The sequence below is a fragment of the Antedon mediterranea genome, chromosome 9 (genome assembly GCF_964355755.1).
Source record: "Antedon mediterranea chromosome 9, ecAntMedi1.1, whole genome shotgun sequence".
Classification (NCBI taxonomy): domain Eukaryota; kingdom Metazoa; phylum Echinodermata; class Crinoidea; order Comatulida; family Antedonidae; genus Antedon; species Antedon mediterranea.
In genome coordinates this window covers 5,872,022-5,886,403 of record NC_092678.1, presented here as the reverse complement: position 1 = coordinate 5,886,403, position 14,382 = coordinate 5,872,022, and the positions used below count along the sequence as shown (strand labels likewise).

The following is a 14,382-nucleotide window of genomic DNA, read 5'->3' as shown; positions in this document are numbered from 1 at the left end:
TCTGCTACAATTTTTATATAGTATTCTTTCTTTGCCATGTAGGACGTCTTTCTTACAATACATTTTTTTTTTTTTTTTTTTTTTTTTTTTTTTATTTTATACTCATCCAACAGCGAGTAACCCGCCAATTACAGGATGGATAAACTATTTAATAATTTCACAAGACAAACATATACACAAGATGCTCTACAGATACATTTATTCTCTATACGACTTTACTCTATTGATAGCTCTACACACAAGTGTTGAAGTTTTGGTGCAGACATGAATTTTAAATATAATATCTGGTTAATTGTACATACCGTAAATAAAATATGTGTAACAAAAATTATGACGAAAAACATGGATTTCCCTTAAAATGCTCAAATACAAAAGTTGGCAAATTTCTTATTTATAAACCAGACTGACTTTTTTCAGTGGTTAGGTAGTTTAACCTATTGTACAAAAAATGTCTGGTGACTCCCTAGCAAGTGAAAAAAGTTGGTGGGTGCTTATTTTCAACAGGATCATGTAACAGAAATAAAATCCCAAATATTATGAAACATAAGGGAACTATAGATCCATAACTATTGGAATGTATAATCAATAGACATTTTTTGCCCGCACCTGGCCTTTAAGGCCTTAGGATGATCATACAAAGGAGGGGCTCTCCCCATGTTTTCTTTGTTAAAAGACCATTAGCATATTATATCTGTCTTTGTACAAAGGTTCTGTATTAATAACACTAGGTCGTGCAGAACATTTTAGCTATACATAGCCAGGAAATGTATTCCAGGTTTTTAAAATAAGATGCATTTATTTATCATCACCCACCTGATGTCACACGGATGCAACAAACATGTCCAATAAAAACTAGTTGTTTTTTACAACTTTAAACAGCATTTTAGTTCCTTCTTAAGTATGTTCTGCAGACCATTAAGTCACCATCTGCACATGGATTTAGATGATAGCCTTATAAACTTAATTCAATATCCTTGCCTGTTGTGCTAATTCATAGACTGCCATACAGAAATCTACAGGAAAATGCTAATAATTAAAAACATGCGAGCTGTAATACTTTAATTACATGTGTTTTTTCTCGTATTCTGAAAGATTCAAAGTTGCATAGAAAATGGATAGAACTTTTGTATATATAATCTCATGTATACTTTTACGTGTGTTAACTAGTATCAGTATAGCCATAATAATGTGTTGTTTTATAAACTATAGTAATCAATAATATAATAATGTCTACAGTCTACATCCAATAAATCCCAAAACATAATCCACATGTATTTTAAGAGGCACTATATGTCAACAAATAATTATTAGTTCTCTCTCCATGACGGTTGTCACATAATGCTTTGTATTATTTTTTATTGTATTTATATGTTTCATATGGACCGTTTGTCTGAAATAAAGTTGAATTGAATTGAATTGAAAGCACAAAGAATACAATGAAAAAATAAATCCCTTTTGTGATTTTTTCGCATAACAAACATTTCTGTTCATTTGTTCAGTTACAACACCTTGTGTATGTGTGTCTATTTCGTGCCTAGCTTACCTGTATAAACCGATAATGGCCTATACTCCTCAAAGAGATGATGATATAACTAAAAAAATTGAAAATTCATTCAACACCCCTCTCAATAAATGGTATAGTCCAAGAAACATTGTTGGTTTGTGTATGAATAAAAGAGGGTTCACAAGCAATCTATTAGACATGTGAACACCATATGAATAAAGAGAGGCTTACAAGCTGCCTGATATGTGCGAACACAGTATAAATAAAGAGAGACTCACAAGCAACCGGACATAGTATACATGCAGTAATCCATAAACATGGTATGAAAAGTGAGAGGCTCACAAGCATGTGAATGAAGAAAGAGAAGCTCACAAGCACCACGAGACGTGTAAAGAATAAAGTCGAGATGCTCATGAGGAGTTTGAGACATGTGAACATGGTGTAAATAGAGTTTAAACAATTAATGTTTTTACCAATTGTTTTCGAGTTTAGTTCTATAATAAACTTTATCGCCCACACTGGATTCCTTTCAGCTTTTAATTGATGTAATTCTCTAATGGAATTAAGCATAACAATGAATATAGGACTATGATATCTAAAGTGAATATGTCGCATTTTACACGATTTAATTTAGAGCAATTAACGTGTTCAGTGAGACGTAAACAAGTTCAAATCTGGTACAGACATCAATGTTTAAACACATCAATGTTTAAACACATGTTCTGATATCTACCATTTATTGATTATTGTTTTTTTAGCATCAATCGTTTTAATTTCCTTCTCTAATTGCTAAGAACCCACCCTCCTCACTCTTTATCTGGAATGGGAAGATAAAAGGTTTGAGATTGTTTGAATACAGACAAATTTAATGAACTTTTATTCAATTAATCTGCTACTTCCATCTTGGAATGTCAAAGGTTATAGGTCAGTGAAATAGGCAAATCTTGGATTTTTGCGCAGAATACTTTAGAACAATTGTTATACATAGATAGGGCACACAATATATAGTAACAAGTTGGATTTTGATTGCACATGTCATATTTACCAGCCTATCGCATCGCAATGCTCAGAATGCTTTACAAACAGCTGACCATGCAATAGTACTTCTACTTGTTGAAGTAGGAGGAACTAATGCATGCCATGTTATATCAACCAATCAAATGGGTATGGGTCTACACTATCAACTAGTTTGACAACAAAAAGTGTGATATGCACATCAAATTTTTTGTCACATATAGTTTGATAGTGAGGACAGAGATGTGTTACAGTACTTTGTGAAATCTGCGAAGTTGTGCTCAACTTTTAGTATTTTGAAATATATCTGGGTTACGTTATATGCATTAATTAGGTAGGTGGGCATAATATGCGTTCATTGTTGCCAGTGTTCTGTCAGTCTGTTTATCATTGTATTTTCTGTTATAAATTGTTATTATAATGTGAAGTCTGTCTGTCTGTTGTTATATTTTAGTTGTTATTGTAGAAGAAGATTGATTATATTAGGTTAAATAGGTAATTAATTTTTGCTGTGTAAAATGATTGTGTTTTAGTGCTTATGTTTCCAGCTTGTGTTGTTGGAAAATGAGAAAGATGGTACGTTAGAATTGGGTTAATTATACAGTAGTGCTATAGGTAGTACCGTATATTTCGGTGTATAAGTCGCACTTTTGACACGCAAATTTGACCTCTAAATTAAGGGTGCGTCTTATACACCGAACATAAATGCCTCACCACACAGATTGTACATAGGCCTAGGCTATCGTCACCTCGTTTTCTAGGCCTGAGTAGGCTAGGCCTAGCTACAGTAACTAACTAACGTAACGGCAACCTGCTTCTGCCTAGTTTTCAAGTCATTTTAGCATGATGTTATACTAAATATGATGAAAAGATTTGTTCATTATGGCGCTCCGATAAAATATCATTTGTAAACGTTTACGTCGTACGATTGGAATAGTATTTATTTATACAGTAGTTATACGCACGATCGCCGTACCCCAAGCGCAAGCCCTTCTTTTGGTGGCACATGGTGTACGGTATTCGACTAGTATATTCTCCAGGTGATTATAGCATGGACCTAGCGTACACACTTCTCGGATACATAGATACTAATCGAATACGATTGTCCGTGAAAACGTGCGCCCTCTCGAAATGATCGAGCGAGGCTAGCCCACACACGTGCGTGTTACACACACGGTCATGCACTCGATGTTGCGGCGAAACTCATGAATAACAAGTTAGAAAGAACTTGTTGAGGCTGGGCGCGGCCGAGCCTAGGTAAAAAAAAACCTAAATAAAGGACGCCGTTGTAGATATAACAAAATATATTATTACAATAATATTGATTACAATTAAAAAAAACATTGTTTTGATGAAATATAAGGTGCGTCTTATACATCGACGATATAAAAAATACCGATATTTTACTCTCAGTTGGGGGTGCGTCTTATACACAGGTGCGACTTATACACAGAAATATACGGTAGTAATTGTATACAGTATTATACAGTATGTGTATTCTATTGCACCACTATTACATTGAACTAAATATCTGTTTTTCCTGCAATCGGGTTGCGAGTGCTTTTTACAATATTGAGAATGAAGTAGTTGCCATCAAATCGGATTTGAGCGTGCTAAGAAAGATTCTGTGGTCTGATGGTACAGTGCCTGCATGCCAAACAAAAGTTGGAAATCGAACCCTTGATTTGATTAAGGACCCTTTTTTTCACTTTTGTTTCTAATCTTTAATTAAATTCAATTCATCTAGACTATCACTGTGTTTTTATGTCTATTGCGTTTTTCGTACTATTAGTTGGGAAAGCCACTCGACAGTGCAGTTCTTTTGAACTGATCCACTTTTGGTTACCCGCAGGTGCTGATAGTACTTTTGTTCTGTTTTGTTGAATGATGCCGTACCTTGTTTATGATTTTTGTATGTTACCTGGAAATTGAATAAAATAAAATAAAAATAAAAAATAATTATTTAATTTGAGCATTTTCAATGATGAACTATACTTTCTATTTTCAATTTTGTAGCGGTGACTCCAGCCTCCAAAGCCCCGCTAAATCCAAACGGGATAAAAACTTACTAATTACGGTTTACCAAGATACTATCTATTCTGAAGAAGTCAATTCAGGTACCTACCAGGAACATTCAAAAGCTATGATATAAAACCTCTTTGGCATAATAAGATGCCCTGTAGAATTGTTATATCCCAGGGTGCACCATTGAGGTTATGCAAGAGTCTGAATTCCTCACTTGGTCAAGGTCGTGGCCTAATGGTGACCTTGTCAATTCATCATATGATTATGATTTTACCTAAATTACATCATCTTTGGTTTTCTCATTTCCTCATATACTATTTACAGTGGAAGCAATTACAAATATCAAATGTTTGCCAACTTTTTGTTGTCAACATGGGATATAGTTTGTATACAGGATTAAAATGAGTCCTGAGCCACAAACACCAATAATCTTAATTAGTATAGAACTGAATACATTTCACACTCAAATTATAAAATTGCTTTTTTTCTTTTATTTACGATATCAAGTAAGTAGTATTTTCGTTATTATCTCCCACAGATCCTAGCATTTGCAATAACACAATTTTTGTTCTCTTAAAATAATTAAATAACATTGCTTTTGATATCAGAAATATTAAATTTATCATTGATGAATGAAAGTGAAATATGAAACCGAAATTCAAAATTGTTATTGATAGTTATTGAAGGAATAAGAGATTATTCTGAAAAAACCCAAAGCAGGGAATCTAATAATTAAAGATTTTATTACATGATACAGAATCTAGGACAGTCATTTAAACTCTGCATTTGTAAAAAATATGAGAACTGTCTGCATTGCTTACCGTATTTTTCTTTTCTTAGAAAAAAAAAAAGATTTTGTATTAAGCGGACGTTTAAATTTAATTCATTAAAGTTGGCGACTTTTGTTTAGAAAGAAAATATAACTTGGAGACGTTGAAATTGCTAATATTCCTGAATGAGTTTTGGAAAAATTGATATACTCTAATATAATGCATAGTTCTACAAAACTTTGTGCCCAAATGGCTTGTAAAATAACAGTTTTACACACATATTCATACCTACTGTAATGCACAGTTAAAAAACACATTGTGACCAAATGGGTTTTATGATGATTTATAACAGTTGTATCTATCTGTCTAACATTTCCCGTCCAGTTTCATTTTTTAGTTCATGCCTTTCATCACCTGTGGTATCTGCCATAAATTGTTCTGAAATAAATTAAAGGCCTGTTCACACTAGAGGACCTTAATCCAGATCTGGAACTAACTGTTAGCCTAACTGCTCGCAGTCTGTGTGAGAACGCCCAATAGGATAGCTTAATCCTGCTTGGCCAATGAGTATAGATTATTTAGATCTTTCCTATCTGAATAATAATAACGGTTAGTGTCTATGTGTGAAAATGGCCAATCAGTATAGGTTATTCAAATTGCGATCTCGTTTAGGCAATGTAAGTGTGAACGAACACCCTGTGTTTGGACTTTCCTATCTGGATAATAGTAACGGTTAGTGTCTATGTGTGAACATATCCTTAATGAAAGTATATTCACAGTAAATTTCCATGGAGATTTTCCTATGCTAGTCTCTTATAGCATGTTTGTGCAGTAGGTTTTGCCATATGCTGCAATATTTTCAATAACAAAAATATATTTAGAATATTTGACCGACGGCTATGAAATTCCAGGGTTATTGTTTACCTCAACCTCAGACAGCCCACCAAAAGTGATTCCAAGTATTCATGATTGTCAATACGTAGCAAGTTTGCCGGTAGCAATTTAACTGCATGGTATTAAATTTCTGCAATGTTGATAGTACTCAAGCTTAGTTTTAGTATAATGTCCTAAAATAAACAATATAGATATTCCAGAAATAGGAAAATGTATGAAAAGAAGGATATTGTATAAATATTGTGTGTTTAATTGTAAAAGGTCTCAATTTGTTTAAAAATTAAATCAAAATGAAACAAAATATTCTTATATTTTTCTGTAAAACACAGAAATGCATACGATTTCATTTCATGGCAAAAAAAGAAAAAAAACTACAAAAAAATATTGTACATTACATTTGATCATATTCTCTTATTCTTAACAAGATCGCAGCTGATAACATTTAAAAAATCCTGCCTTTGTCTGGACAAATTCATTTTCCAAGTAATATAATAAATAATAATGAATATCATTAAAACACTGATATATTTTAAAAGTTTGGATTGATTTCACTTAAGTTTTGTTGAAATAAAATATTTAATGTAAAAAGTGAAATATAAGAACCATCAAACTGTGTGTTGGGCGTTGAACTACTGATTGGAGATCGTAGTTCGAATCCAACTCTCGCTGCATTGCTTGTATCCTTAGGCAAGATACTTTACTTACGTTTGCCTCTCTCCACCCAGGTGTATAAATGTGTACCCGGTTAGATCAAGACACAACTTCGCGCTGATTACTAGCTGCATTATGGGAGTATGTTTCCATATGTGTTTGATGCAAAAAATGACCGGGGTAATAATGTTCAGCGCTTAGAGGTTTCACAGGCTATTAGGCGCTATATAAATCCAGGATATTATTATTATAACCACCATTTCTATTTCCTTCATCCAATTGAGATCACTGATATCAATAAAACATTTTTATTGTGTCATCATCTAAAGTAGTGTGCTTATCCGAACCTTTATAATCCAGGATATATAGACCTTAAATCCAAGGCTGAAGTGTAAATAGCATGTGGTTTGCCAATATCTGCTCTTAGGTCATGTGAAAGATTGCTTGAAAAATAATGCATTTGAATGAAGGAAATCGCATAATTCTAACTTCACAAAACAGTATAATGTAATACTTATCAAGCCCGCAGCCTGGGGGACAGTGGCCCATAGTTTAGCAGTCCCAAAGGCCCTCCAACGCTGGGTAGTTGCAAAGATAATAAAAGGAGAAGATACAACAGTTCCGTTGGCGGCGTAAACCACATCCGGGTTACTATTTGCTTATGCCTGAAGGTGGCGCACTTCTTTTTCGCTAGAAGAAGTGCGCCACCTTCAGGCGTGGGTAAGGTAAAACTATCTATAAAAATGCAAACGATGATTATTTATCAAAATTATTATCAAAATATTAATATCAAAATTAGTAGAGCACAGACGCGAGAACACATCAGATCATCACGATCCATCCAAACGTGGAATTAGACGGGAACCATATCTAGAGCCCGCCGTCGTTCGGCTGCTGGATTCTTACGCGTCCATGAAAGCACGTCCGCGTTTCCTATCCGTCTATATATAACAGCGCGTATTGTTGATTCTTTACCTATTTATATTCTTTGGTAGTTGGGATGTTCTTGTCTTAGCCAGTGAGCACTCATAGTCATTATACCACTGCTGGTGTTTGGTCTTTTTTTTCTGAAGTACACTTTTAACCTAGAGACTTATTGGCTAACATGTAAGGTTCTTTCTATTTGCGGTTTTCGTCGGAATCTTGAAACCATAAAAGCAGGCCCCAATTTCTGCATATGCAAAAATGAATTGACGTAACCTGGTTAGAAGGTCGGACGTCCAAAATGACAAGTGTACAGTCATTATTAGACATGTATGATGCTGTAGTTGTATTGGGCCTTCCACCGAGACATGAAACCTGAAAAAAAATATCCACAGTATAACCAGAAATGATGAATAGTCCAAAGGGAAGAAATATTATATTGATATTCAAAGTTGCCAGGATATTATAAAATTTCCTGGATATTTGATTTGTAATCAGTTGGAAATTACATTTGTTGAATACATTAAAGATAAGAGCCAGTATCCTACAGTTAATACTTAAAAATACATTAGTACCTGCCAGCTAAGGGTAATTTAAATACATTGTAGGTTTGAATATAGGTCTACACCGAGTCTAAAACTTATTATAATGAATTTTGAAATACAGTCGACTATGCTAATTGACAGACTTGCTGAAAACACTCCCAAAACCAGTCCAACGACCCAAAATTGTTTTGTACCAAACCAGTGGCTCAACCCTGCTTTGCTGTGGGACCTCTGGGTCTTGCCAGTGAGCGCTCATCCGTTATGCTTACCATTAATCAAAATATTTGAAATATTTAATTTATGGAAAATCGGACATGTTAAACCAGTCCAAGAGTGTCCAGTATTTGGAGAGTTGACTGTATAATTGTTTGTTTTCAGGATACTATTTTGACTTAGAAAATTTTAAAAAGAAAATTTAAATTTACATTATATGTTTGTTGAGACAATCAGGAGTATTTTAGGCCCTAGAAGAGACAATTTGTAGTGACATCATAAGCCTCTATTAACAGTACTTGGCACTAAGCTTGAGGACAATAATAAATATGTTTACCTTCTCGAACTTGTGGACAACTTATTTTTCAGATTCTTCTTGTTCAAACTCACCACTCAATGTTCCTTTCATTTATTTATTACTTGGGAAGAAATTAGATATTTCTATCAAACTACTTGGAGACTGAAGAAAATCGATAAAATTTAATTGAGAATTGAATCTGCAATTTCATATCAGACAAATTTGTATTAATATAAGAAATTCTAAATATATTACTTAATTTCTAATGAATTTTCCTGTTTCATCATCCGTCTCCTACCGCAATGTAACAGTCTATAAGCTTCATATTCCATCAATATCCCTTATCCCCAACGCATGAATTATTCATAGTGCAAAGGGAATGCAGCGTTAGTATAAGATAGTGTAATCAAATTTTCTGTTTAATTCTTTAAATGAAATCTGTCGGTTTTGTCGTATCCGTGTATTTAGTAATCATATAAAGACCATATTTAGTGTAGATTAGAAGAAATATTCTCTATAAATATGTTATAGCAAGCAAGTAAAAAATGAATTTAAGAAATGAATTATCATTACTCATGAGTGAGTCATATGGCCGAGCGGTTAAGGCAGGGGCGCCGTTTACCGTACCTAAAGAGCCAACAACAACATCGGCAAGGGTTCGAGGCCGACTCGCTCCTAGTTCTGGTGGTGGAACAAGTCTTCTCGGATAAGGACATAAAATAAAAAAAATTACATTTCCAATCCGATGTTTTGTCACTTAGTTGTTTCATACGTATCAACAGCTAGTAATTTGCCAACAACAGCAAAAAACATGACGAATAAACGTACAAACTCTCTAATATTATTTTTTGTTTTTAAAAGCAATCTAAAAGGATCTATCATACATCTATGAGGATAAATTTCATGTCTAGGCTTGTTTATATATAAACCGATATATATCCTATTGTACAGAAACAACACGCAACGACCATATAACAAAAACATTAGCCATTATAGAATACAAATCGGTATGTACAATAAAACTAGGCCGCTATTAAATGAAAATACATTTTTTTTGCAGACATACTATAATTTTATGTTTCTTTCCTACAATAGCTAAATAAAAAATTATTGATATGAAAAAAAAAGGTTAGTTGTTGATTGGTCAAGCCATCTGACCTATTTCTTCCGAATATGAGATCATAGAACGAACGTAATTAACTGTTTCAATGGTTAAACCAAACATATAACACGTTTGTTGAAATTTGTGCTAAGATTAAACCGTGCTTGACGTTTTGGTTCGTGAGGTCAAGCTAACGAATAAATGTTTACAAGTCATTTCTGGTTATTACGTGTTTAATTTAAATACAATTAAATTGTTCTATTTCCGATACATGTTGTCCAATACAATATATGCTGTGTTGTAATTTATTTACAGTACAAAATAATACACAGTAGTAGTATGATACAATTTGTTATATTTATTTAATCTGATATGTTGTGTCAGTTTGTAGGAATGTGTATATTCACCTTCGGAACCCTATAAAGTGATCCCTTAATAGAGGTCGCTTGTAAATTAAAGCATATATTTCACCTTTTGTTTCGTGTGAAAGTGTCCCCTTAATAGGGGTGTCTCCATGAAAGTGTTCTACTACATTATATATATGGAGGTATTCTACTGTATATAAAGTTTTTTCTATTTTATTTTTATATATACTGTATAATAAATATATTTTGTTTTTATCTGCTATAGATTACAAAAGTGCCTGTTGAAGAATGTGAACAGTATACAACATGTAGTGAATGTCTTGGCGTTGGTGGCGGTGTTGGTGACCCATACTGTGGATGGTGTACACTGATGAACAGGTAAGGGGCTATATCTATTCTATTTAGACTTGCAATTAAGGTCATGCATTTGTAAAGTGTAAATAGCAGGACTGTATAATATGAGAGTGTAAATAGCAAGCAGATATCATATGATAGTGTAAATAGCAGGCGGATATCATATATGATAGTGTAAATAGCAGGCGGATATCATATATGGGAGTGTAAATAGCAGGCGGATATCATATATGAGAGTGTAAATAGCAGGGGATTATGTCATATGAGAATTTAAATAGTAAGCGTTAATAGATGATAAATGTTACAGTACAAGAGACAAGAGAGTGCAAAAACATAGGCAGGCCAGAGTGTAGATAACATGGGAAAGCCATATGTAATAGTGTGAATATCACATGTAGGTCATATAGAGAAGTGTGAATAGCAAAGGCATTTCTCAAACTGGATTTGTAATAATTCATTTTCCACCATGTCAACATGATATATTCACACACATTTCAACAGATTGTACTTAATGACATCTTACAGGTGTCAATCTGACCCTCTTTTATAATTACATTACATTAAATAGAGTCACAATTGAAAGTTTCCAGAGATTCGGGAATGCAGGTGTCTTAGTATTAACTGTAGTTTTAGATTGCATAAAGAATCGCACAGACTGTTGATAGATGTTTGATAGCTTACACAGCACTTTTTAACAGGTGAAATCTGTGACCCAGTTTATTTCACATGACTTTTCTAGAAACAGTACTGTAATAAAAGTTTATTGAATGTTAATAAGGTGCCTGGGGAACACACTGAAGATAGTCAAAGTTATTTTCCTTGATAAATTTAATTTGAATAAGAAATTGTTTTTCGTTTAAATGAGACAGTGGGTAGAGATTGATCAAAAGCACAGTTTGGTTGTTAACCTGATTATGATCGGTTTTAATGCTTAGTTCCAACTTGGACACAATTCAGCGACGTAGGCCTAACGCAAGTTAGTTGACCAATCACAAGCAACAGTTCTCATGATACATTGCGTCATGATTGGTCAAATTGCCTGTAGAGCGCTTACGTCCTTGTGTTGTGTACAATTAGTCTTGCATTTGTCTGAATCTGATTGTTTAAAGCACCTTGATGATTGGTCCTATCATTGATCAAGGGCTTCTCTTGTCCAGTGTCCCTTGAGCAGAGGAAAGGCATAAGCCAATACGTCTGAGGCAGATACTAGATGTAGAAGCTGCCGTAAGAGTCAGCAGTGCTGATTTCAAATGCCTAATGGGACCCCATCTCCATGTACATCACTCAATATTCCCATATAGTGTTTTTTATCCAAGCTCCAATTTGGCCCAACGTTGCTTAACTTCGATGATCTGACGAAAACTGGTGTTTCAATGTGTTAAAGCCATGAAAACCAAGCTCAACTTTATTTTCTATGCGTGTGGACACAGCTACAATCATTTTATTTACTGTGGAAATGCTTCATGAAATGCTGAGTGATTTTATGATGTATTATGCAAACGTAAATCAAATTTCCTCTGCAGTTTACTCATTAACTAATGGGTGTTTTTTATATTAAAATCTTGAAAAACATTAGCACTTACATCAGTAATTCAAATTAGGAAATCACGACTGAATAAAACAAGAGGAAAGAATAAATTAGCATGTGCATTTAGCGACTTCCCGCAGTAATTTTTAAAGGTTTTGTGGTACTAACAGATAAATTGAAGGTAGTGATTTATAGGATTTTAGTTATTTTGATTATGTTTTAATTATGCATTTTGCATAAGTTAGAAGATTAATTTTTATAGACATTTTTCAATTGTAATATAAATGACTTGTTTTGGCAGAATGTATAAGGAGGTAAGATATATAATCAAATAGTTTGAACTTATTTCAAGATCTATATACTCGGGAGAGTTTTGATATTGTTGATAGATTTAATAGTTGTGAAAACCTGCTAAATTGAATTGAATTTCTAGTGGCCTGGCCTCCTTTTCCTGGCTATTCTACACCATCATCTTAATTTCATTCTTCCTCGTGTGATCAACAAAGCTTAAACATAACGTTAATTTATTGTCAATAAACTGTTCAAAGTGAATAAATATGGTGCAATAAATGTAGGTTCATAACATATTGTTACAATCTAAATATTCATGTTCAAGTCAGCCATGCCCAGGGGTTGAATTTCAATAGGAATCCATCAGGTAGAACAATTTATGAATATTTATGAATGAATGAATGATTGAAACAGCTAGGACTATGCCTGCATGTTTTCGTGTTTGTGTAACGGCCGTAAACATTTACTATCCCATATTTCTATCTCGTAAAATATAGTTTAATTAGGAAAGATACGATTTCCAACAGGTCAAGGATTTAGTAAATATATTTCTCGTATTGTTTTATAAATTTGATAACTATGAACCAGGATGATGAACTATCTACATGTAATGATAATATTAAATAATGAAAAACTCTTTCGAATTGAACTTGTAAACTGCAATAAAGTAAATAATTACACAACTGTACTGGGAGAGGGCATTATTTTATAATGATAGGATTTTTGTTGGTTGGGTAGAAACTTTCCTTATCACCTTCCCTTTGTCCAGTAAGTAAAGTAATTGTAATAGTTGGAGCTTTTAACTCTTCTCCTGAACGCCAATAGACCTGACAGTAACACCACACTAATCATGAAATTCCACTTTCTGTATAGATCTATAAATATATATCGATTTCAATAGTTGGTACTTGAGAAATATTATCAAAAAGAAAGCAAATAATGTATAGATTAATGTTCTGTCTACACTATCAAACTTTATGTGACACAAAAATGTGATGTGCCCATATATAGACAGGTTGACGTCATATCACTAGGGCACATCACACAATAGTTTGATAGTGTAGACAGAGCTTTAAGATTTAGAATTGAAACATTTATCATACAGTACAGTGAATTTGTCTTATGTTATGATATGAGAATTTGTGTTCATTTTAGAGTGGAAATATTGAAGTCTTTGGGGATATTCTAGTCATTAAAAATCGGAACTAATATTAGCAAAGTCTAGTTGTTTGGGTGGAGCTGGGGAATGAGTTTCTTACCAGGAATAATTATACACGTAAGAGACATATGACCGATTGAAATTGTGCCACTAATCTGAATTCGTTGTCTACATTTTAGAGGATGTTGAGGAAGTTTGTCGGGCCTTTGGGTATTATGAACCATGTGATCTCGGAACAAACTAGACCAGGAAGGACCTGGCTGGCTGGTTGCAAGAAGCTTAAAAGATTTGATGCCAATAACATATTTAAAATTTGTAAACATGGCTCTTCTGTAGAAAAATTTATTCATGGTAGTTAAATGGTTTAACATTGAACTATAAATAGTTTTAACAGATTTATACCAAAGAGAAAAGTATGGTAGATTGACCATAGTCTGTAGTTGGAATGTAATTTAGGAGCTCGCTTTTACCATAGCCATAGTTTGCATGAGAATGCCTTTTCCTGATGAATATCGAGATTTACTAATTAGAATAGGTTATCAAAAGCAAGAATAGATAGAGACATTGTAAATCAGCTTCTTGTACTGTATACTTAATTGTTGAATTTAAGTTCACACAGTAAATATTTTTTTCGGCAAAAAATGCATACATAATCACAATTTTGCATGTGAACTCGAAGATGGCTTTGGCAACATTTATAATGTTAAACATTGGTGAACCATGTGTGAACATAAGCTAGAAGCAA

At 33.5% G+C, this 14,382-nt stretch overlaps 1 protein-coding gene across 1 annotated transcript in view; it reads left to right on the top strand.

Annotated features, from left to right (window-relative positions):
- The window catches only part of LOC140058984 (plexin-A4-like), a 106,680-nt gene that overhangs the window by 38,043 nt on the left and 54,255 nt on the right, over positions 1–14,382 (top strand). Inside the window, exon 5 of the mRNA XM_072104776.1 lies at positions 10,571–10,683. Within this exon, the coding sequence (XP_071960877.1) occupies positions 10,571–10,683 (113 nt within the window). The remainder of the gene's footprint in view (positions 1–10,570; positions 10,684–14,382) is intronic.